Here is an 8,258-nt window from a genome sequence, read left to right as displayed (position 1 = left end):
CGATTCTGCCGGAGGGTCAGAAAGGTAGGGTGCCCCCAGAGTGGACCGGCAGGCAAACCGAGGTCTAGGCCAGGTCTGAGCTGGGGTGGCCGTGGTCAGACCCAATGTTAGAACTCGCGGGGCCTAGCGAGCCCCACCAGGCACAGGCTGTTGGCCTCTGACTGCCAAACCTGAGCTAATGAGTGAGGCCTGAGCTGGCTCCACCCTCGTCTCTGAGGAGACACTTCCTTTCTGGGGGGGGGGAGGGGGTGCTTGGAGAATTTAAGGGCCCTACCAGCTGGAACAAAGGCTCATGGAGGAAAAAGGGGGGTCAGAAGTGGGCATAGAAGGAGGGGAAGCAAAGTGGCTGTCCCCAGCCCACCCTCCTTCCCTGGCTCCCTGACCTTGCCAGGAGCGAAGTCTTTCAGGCCCTGGATGGTCAGCTTGTCCACAGGGTGAATCTTATTGTAGTCAGCCGGGTCAGCAAAGGTGAGGGGCAGCAGGCCCTGCTTCTTCAGGTTGGTTTCTAGAAGGCAGACGGCACACTCAATCCACAGATGGCAGAGCCAGCTTCCGTTCCTCTGCACAGGGAACCTCACCAGCCAAGAGAGCTTCCTTTTCTAAGCCCAGTGACCGTTCTGGGAGAGGCCCCTAGTCTTGCCATCTGGGGTCCTTCGAGAACCTTCTGCGGGTGTGCTGGTTTGTGTCTTGGCCTTCCTGACATTCACAATCAGAAAAATCCTCTGACCATGTGCCCTGGATTTCAATTGCTTAGGTCTGCAAGTTTGGAAGCAAGACTGGGGCTTCCCGTGACGGGAATCTGTGGGCATCACTCTCAACGCAACTCAGAAGGGGTAGAGACTATGGTGGAAAACAGGAGCCAGGGACACGGCTCAGTAACCTGGCATGTGGCTCCAGGCCTGACTCAGCCACCAGCAGGTTGGGTGACCTTGGGCTGCCAGTAGGGGAAGCGGGCGTGGCTAGACCCCAGGCTCCAGCTTACCATGGATCCTGGCGAAGCTCTTGGTGATGATGGCCCGGCCCCCGAGGTGGCGAGGCTCCAGTGCTGCGTGCTCCCGGCTCGAGCCCTCCCCATAGTTCTCGTCTCCGATCACCACCCACCGGATACCATGTTTCTGTCAGTGAGGAGGGTATGAGGGAGAGGAAGACAGTGGTCCCTTGCTGCTGCCCCTGGGCTTCCGGAAGCTCAGAGGCCAAGAGGCTAGAGAGGCCCCTCCTTACCTGTTCCCCAAGGAAGGGCTGGTGAAATCAGAGGTGAATTAGGCCCAGACCAGGCCCTGAGGGGACAGAGGTGACCAGACACAGGCCCTGGCTATCTGCAAGGGGCCTGGGGAGGTGGCGCGACCTACCCATCAGTGCCCAGCATAGAGGCGGGCTTTTGGGGGAAGGCCACGGTATGGCCCAGAGCAGGCGTATATGGTGAGAATGACACAGGACCGCCCCATGGCACCAGGGCGTCCTTCAACTGCAGAGCTATTGGTGTGGAGTCCTGGAGAGCACCCCCCTTCCCTGCACCCCCACCCCTGCCCCTACGGACTGGGACCCACCTTGTAGTAGCGGGCAGTGTCAGGGACAGGGCCAAACTCCTGGGTGACAGCATTGCGCACGGAGTTGGCCTTGCCATTTTCAACGTTGATGGCACCAATGAGCAGATTATTGGAGATGTTGTCCAGGTGCCCACGGAACTTGAGCCAGGGGCCGGCAGCGGAGATGTGGTCAGTGGTACACTTCCCTTTGACCTTGGGTGGGGGACAAGAGAGGACTAAGGTCAGGGCATGGTGCATGCGTGAGAGGTGGATGAAGGGAGAAGCCCTCCTAGAGGCCGGTGGCTGGACCCGGGAAGGGAGACAAGAACAGCGGGTCTGCAGCCCTGGTGCTGCCACACTTTGTCCATGGGGCTCAGGCAAGACCGTCACCCACCCCTCGAAGGCCCTGTGCTGCTCAGGGGCTTGTCCAGGACAGGGCGCTCACAGGGACAGAGGCTGGACAGGCAGGACAGGAATGTCTCTGCTCACTCACCCTTCAGATGCCCAGGCTGGAAAAAACTACTGACCTCATGCTGGACACAGAGGAGCCCGAGGATGTGTCCTGCTCCTGGCTGGTGACCAGTTTTATCTATCATGTGGGCTTAATACTGGCTGTGTCACTGCCTGGCGACTCTTAGTAAACAGGATGAATTCATGTCTGACACGGGCCTAAGGCCTCTAGCCACACCATGAAGCCTTGTGTCTGCCCAGCTCCCAAACACAGGCCATACCAACTGATGCCCAAGTGTGGGAACTGAGGAGTCGATGGCTTTTGGAGCCTACCAGGTCAAGCTAGAGGCGTGGAGACCTGCTGTGCAAGTTCACATGTGCCCTTCTTGCTGCATCCACTGCCCGTGGCTGCCACAGGTGGCCCTCACCAGCTGCAGCCGATGGCTGCGAGCCCTGGACACAGCTGGCCAGATCCAGCTCGGCCTGGCACGGGGCAGTGGAGAAGGAGACACGGAACTGTGGATGCCCCGGCTCCTCTCTCCGCAGCCACACCTCTCTCTCTCCCTGCCCCCACCCTAGTCCTGACCTTCCTCCCTGGGGCCCAGGGAGAACACGTGGTTTCACAGCCCTTCCTGCTGCCAAGGGGAGGGCCCCTGCCAGGCTGGGGCTGTTCTCTCCCGATCCCTGCCCCATGTCGCTGACCTTGATGAGGATTTGCAGGTCCTCCAGGTCTTTGCCATCCCACTTGTCAAAAGGCTCCAGGAGCTGCAGGCGCTGGCTGGTGGGGCTCACGTCCACTCGCTGCCCGCTGCTGTCCTTGGGAGGGTGCTGGTAGGTGTCCTGCCCAGGGTCAAACTCCTGCAGGAGGAGGCAGGGACGTGCTGGGTGCCTAATTCTCCGTCCTCAAGCAGACAGGCTCTTGTAGGCCCCACACCTTCCCCTCCAGTGCACAGAGCTGCCTCATTCTTGCTAACTGTGCCATCCTGCCTGCCCAGGATGCTGGCATGCTGGGAAGGAGTGTCTTGGCCACAGAGCAACCGGCAGGGGCCCGAGGCGGGCCTACAGCGGCTAACAGCACCAGGTGGCAGTGCCTGCTCACCGCTCGGGGAAGCTCGTCTGCATCTGGGGCCTCCAGCTTGAATTTCTTGCCATCCTTGCCTGTCAGGAAGTCGGTCTCTGGGTTGAACTTGAGGGTGCCCGCGATGGCCAGGGCTGTGACAATCTGTAATAGAGGTGGCCCACTGCTGCTTAGTACCAAACACCACTCCCATCCCCCACCCTAGCGGGAGCCCAGACATAAACTGAGAATGGAGCCCACGTATATCTAAGATCTCCACAGTCAAGTCCTCCCGACAGAGACCAAAACTGCAACATCACCTCTGAGAATGTGGGCTACTGGGCCTGGACCTCAGCGCCCTCCTCAGGGATAGTCTCTCCCCTCAGGGGCACGAGCCCTGGCACAGGAACGATGCTGTGACAAAAATGTTCCTAAATGGGCAGCTGAAGAGGCACCTGGGTGGCTCAGTTAAGTGTCTGGTTTCAGCTCCGGTCATGATCTCACGGTTTGTGAGTTCGAGCCCCACGTCAGGTTCTGTGCTGACAGCTCAGAGCCTGGAGCCTGCTTCGGATTCTGTGTCTCCCTCTCTCTCTGCCTTTCCCCCTCTTACACTCGGTCTCTTTTTCTCAAAAATAATTTAACATTAAAAAAGGGAGGGGGGGAGCTGAAACAATGGAAGGCACCACCTTTGCACTCATTTTTAGCAAGCAAAAGTATTTCTGGAACACTCCTTTAAAGAGACAAGAAAGACTGGCTGTGCTCAGACAATGGCTGAGGCCAGGAGCACTCGGCTCAGTTGATGTCCGTCATAACAAGAGGCCACCTTCCCAGCTTGAAGACAGTGCAAGTGCTTTCTAGACTTGCTCATGGGATGGTGACAGGACCCCCGGGCACAGAGAAGGAAAGTGACTCGGACAAACCCATCTGGCCAGGAAGAGGCAGGGCAGGCGTTGGTCCTGGGCAGTCATTCCAAGCTCCTGCTTATGACCATAACTGGGCCAAGCAAGCACTTGGGGCTTCTGAGACCTGAGGGGGCCAAGCAGGGAGCAATGAGGGAGCAGGATGCTTGGGGCCTGTGGCTCTTGGTTTGCGCCCAGACAACCTCTTGCTCTGTGATGGCAACCCTCCCTCAGCAGCCCCACAGGGTCAGACGCCTTGTTGCAGGCTCCATTTTCCCCACTGACCAGCCAGGGGTAGGTCCCCAGAGGCAGTCCCAGGCTATGGCTGGGCTGCACAGTCTCACCTCTGGGGACGTGACGAAGGCATGGGTCTCAGGGTTTGCATCATTGCGGCCTGTGAAGTTCCTGTTGTAGGAGGTGACGATTGTGTTCTTCTCCCCCTTCTTGATGTCCTTTCTGCCAGGTCAGAAGAGACAGGGTTAAGCGTGTCTGCCTGCCTTATGACACAGGAGGGGAAATGAAAAGACCCCGGAATAGTCACCTTCTCCCTGGGACTCACGCATACAGAGCAGGAGGGAACCTGGGAGATCGTGGCGGTTTGCCTGAGACCACACCTAAGACAGGGAGAGCCCAGACCAAGGCCTGAGTTTCCTGACCTGGGGCCATTGCCTTTCAAATGCTTCCATCCGGGCTCCTGGCTGCATCTGGCTTCAGCCAGGTGGCCAGTCAATCTCGTGGCAGGGCTCTTCCTCTTGCTTCCAGACCAGCCTTCTAGTCCTGCCTAGAAAAGTCTCCTAGAAAAACCCCTAGTGTGCAATAGGCCCTGAAGCTAGAGGCCTGAGTCTCTTTTCTCCACCCAGTAATGTTTCCCTTCAGCATCTGGGACTCGGACCCCAGGACACAAGGGGTTGTCTTAACAAAGGTGCGCCTCTCACCTGTCCCACTGGCCAATGCAGGGGCCACAAGCATTGGCCAGGACGATGCCGCCTACTTCCCTTAGGATTTGTGCCTGCAGAGGAGAGAGCAGGATGGGGAACTGTCAGGGGCAGGCTAATGGCTGACGGGAAAGGCTGGGTGGGCAGCCTGAGTGCTGAAGAGCTGTATCCGAACCCCGGGGCAGCTGCGGGGCACCTGTACCCGCCCCGGCTAACAGGGCTGTGGCTTGTCCTGCCCGAAGCCACGCTGCTCAGCAGTGGGGAGAGGGAGCCAGGGGCAGGGGGTGTGGGCACTCACATAGCCATCCCGCTCAATGGTGGCACGGATCTGCTCAGAGCCCGGTGTGATGGTGAATTGGGACTTGCACTTAAGTCCATGGGCCAGTGCCTGCTTGGCCACGGCTGCCGAGCGCCCCATGTCCTCATAGCTGGAGTTGGTGCAGCTGCCGATCAGACCTGGTGCATTGTGGATAGTGAGGCCAGGGGTCAAGATCAGAGGTCTCCACCTGACCTCAAGTATCCAGACTTGGTCAAGAGTTCACCAACTGTGCTGGGCTGGGGCTATCCTAAACGGAGACAACCTGGAAGCAATCCAACCGTCTAATAATAAAGGACAGGCTGCGCCGTGGCCCAGCCACTCAAGGGAAGACGAGGTGCCAGTGAAGTGACATGAACACTGAGTCAGAGGGCTCACTCCAGAATATTGACAGTGACCACGGCTGGATGAGGGCTTACAAGAGATGCTAATTTTCTTCTACTTTCAAGTATTCTCTGTTTTTTAAATGCTTTATAATCAGGAAGAAAAAGAATTATTTTTTAAAAGTCTACGATGGTTATTCAGAAAGTCAGTAAAGACTGGATGACATCACATATTGTTTACAGATATCAAAACAATCTCTCTTACCAGTTCAGCAATTTATTTCCAATTACATCACCAAAGTTTTAAAAAATGTACTTAATCTGCTAAGGGCGAACAAATTACACGGCACTTGTTTTGTGCCAGACACTGAAGAAAGTTCTTTGCGCACGTTAACTCCTCACCTCTCTCAACAACATTAACGGGGAAATACAGTATCACCCTCATTTTCCAGACAAGGGACCAAGGCACAGGTAGGTCAAGAAACTTGCTCAGAGTCACCCAACGATGTAGCACCGGAAACTCATTCAAAGCAAGGCCACCTGGCTTCAGGGTCCATGCTCCGGTCACACTGTACTGTGACAAGAGCAGGTGCCCGTCATCCCGACATGCTAGTGTATCTTCCATGTAAAGCACGTAAAGTGAAATCAGGCAACAAGGTTGGGATGATGAAATGTTTGTAAAGCAAAAACAGACACACATCAGTATGTACCCACACATGGAAACGGTATACCTCAAGGAGCTTCTGAGCTGGTTTCTGGTTGGGAGTTAAGATTAGGAGTCTTTAAAATTCGTTTTGTCTGTCAATATGCTCTACAATGAGCATGTGTTTCTTTTATACCAAGAAAAGGTAATTTTTTTTTAAACCCATAAAGAAGAAACCAACTATTTCAAAAAGTGCCTGGTACCTTTAGGAAGCGCTCTGTGGTAAGCACAATGGTAACCCACCGGCCCGGAGGCCTGTTAAACCCACAGGGTGGAAGGGACTCACCCACTCGGATGTCCAGAGGCCATCCTTCCTTCTCTGCCACAGTGCCGACCTCTGCCACAGGGTGAGCCAGGTCGGGGGTGAAGGGCCCATTGATATGCGGCTTCAGCTGAAGAAACAGAGAAAGGGGAGAGAACAAATCTTGCAGTGTGGGCAGTCTCTGTTCTTCAGAGGCTGCCTGACTCCCACTCAACCAAGTCGAGGATCCAGAAGGCCGACTTCCGGCTCAAAAATTCAACCCAGGAAACACCCGAGCAGCGGGCTCTATACATGCACCAGCTCCAGGATCCCTCCAACCCCGTGAAGCTGGTGTTATCTCCATTCTGCCAATGAAGGCGATGGCATGCCTTGCTCAAGGTCACAGAGCTAGGAGATGGCAAAGGCATGGAATAAATCAAGGAGGTCAACTTCGTAAGTCCATTATCCCCTACAGTGTGATGCTTGTGTAACCTTATGACAAAAATAGACTTCAAGCCAGGTGCTTTGTGATAATACTTACCAAAAAATGCAAACGCTTAGCAAAGTGCCTGGCACACACAGCTCTCAATAAACGTTCCCAATTATGACTATGTGAATTGGCGCATTCAATTCCATGGCCACCTGAGATTTTACACATGATAAAGTAGGGCCCACAGAGGTTGAGTAACTTGTTCAGGGTCACAGGATTAAGTGGCAGAGTCAGGAATTAGGACTTAAATTCATGGAGACGGGCTTCAGGGCTAAACCCTCAACCACTCTACTTGGCTGCTTCCATTCCTCCAGTCTGCCTTTCCCCTGGCCTTCCAGATGCTCACTCTGGCCTGCAGGTCTCAGGGTGCCAAACCCTGCACAGGCCTGGGAATCTTGGGCCTTGAGCTCTAGCACTCTGACAAAACTCCAGAGTAAAATCGTGGCTTCAGCTAATGGTGAGGTGGAGGCAAACGGAGCCAGTTTCTGAATCACCAGCCACAGCCACATCTCCTGCCAACCACAGCCTGATTTGGGCGGCAGTGTGCAGGGGCACTGGGGAACCAAAGGCCCCCACACCCTCCTGGGTGTGCAGACAGGGCCCACTAGGGGTCCCAGATGAGGCTTGAACACCCCAGCCTCAGAAATTCCTTGGTCTCCCCTCCCTTCCTCACCTCATTGAGGTTAATTTCAATTAGTTGGTCATAATGGCAGCCAGGGTCAGGTACCAAGTGATCCTTATATTCATCAGCTAGTTTGGCAATGTCTGAAATCAATAAGGGAAGAAGATTAAACCATGTAGAACAGGAAATGGTCAAGAGACAGACCAACTGACTGACTACCCACCCACCCACCCACCCATCCATCCAAGCCAGTTACCTGGCACCTGTTAAACTGGGCCCTGGACACTGACTAAGCAAACAAAGGAACAATGAAAACAGCACAGGACACACAGTCCCTGCTCTCAAGGAGCACGCAATCTAATGAAGGAGCTATCAATGAACTGGTATGATATGATACAACAGAGACACATAGGGACACAGAAGCACCAACCAAGGTTCAAAGTCAAGGAAGGCTTCCTAGAGATGAGAAGTGTTGAGTTTTGAAGAAGTTACTTGGTAATGAAAGAGAAGGATGGGACTTCCAGGTAGGACTTCATGTGCTCAGCACTTGGACACAATTGGACAAGCTCTCCCCATGACCCCTGGCCTCTGCTTCCACCAATCACCCTTGCTCATCTCCCTTCAGAGGCTCCAACAATCCCTCCCACAGGCCCTATTTCTTCCTCTGAGCTTCAAAGAAGTCAAGCTAGAACCTCA

The 8,258-nt window shown here is 55.0% G+C and overlaps 1 protein-coding gene across 2 annotated transcripts in view; it reads right to left on the bottom strand.

The window, feature by feature from the left end:
• The window catches only part of ACO2 (aconitase 2), a 56,796-nt gene that overhangs the window by 489 nt on the left and 48,049 nt on the right, over window positions 1–8,258 (bottom strand). For both annotated transcript variants that reach the window (XM_047864833.1, XM_047864834.1), the window contains exons 8-17: window positions 7,614–7,705; window positions 6,496–6,601; window positions 5,166–5,323; window positions 4,868–4,941; window positions 4,277–4,388; window positions 3,076–3,198; window positions 2,679–2,834; window positions 1,548–1,739; window positions 983–1,115; window positions 384–505 (exon numbers count right to left, since the gene is read on the bottom strand). In XM_047864833.1, coding sequence (XP_047720789.1) covers window positions 384–505; window positions 983–1,115; window positions 1,548–1,739; window positions 2,679–2,834; window positions 3,076–3,198; window positions 4,277–4,388; window positions 4,868–4,941; window positions 5,166–5,323; window positions 6,496–6,601; window positions 7,614–7,705 — 1,268 coding nt within the window. The remainder of the gene's footprint in view (window positions 1–383; window positions 506–982; window positions 1,116–1,547; window positions 1,740–2,678; window positions 2,835–3,075; window positions 3,199–4,276; window positions 4,389–4,867; window positions 4,942–5,165; window positions 5,324–6,495; window positions 6,602–7,613; window positions 7,706–8,258) is intronic.

This window comes from Prionailurus viverrinus, chromosome B4 (assembly GCF_022837055.1).
Source record: "Prionailurus viverrinus isolate Anna chromosome B4, UM_Priviv_1.0, whole genome shotgun sequence".
In the NCBI taxonomy this organism is placed as follows: domain Eukaryota; kingdom Metazoa; phylum Chordata; class Mammalia; order Carnivora; family Felidae; genus Prionailurus; species Prionailurus viverrinus.
Note: the sequence above shows the minus strand (reverse complement) of the source record. Positions and strands in the feature narration are given on the sequence as shown.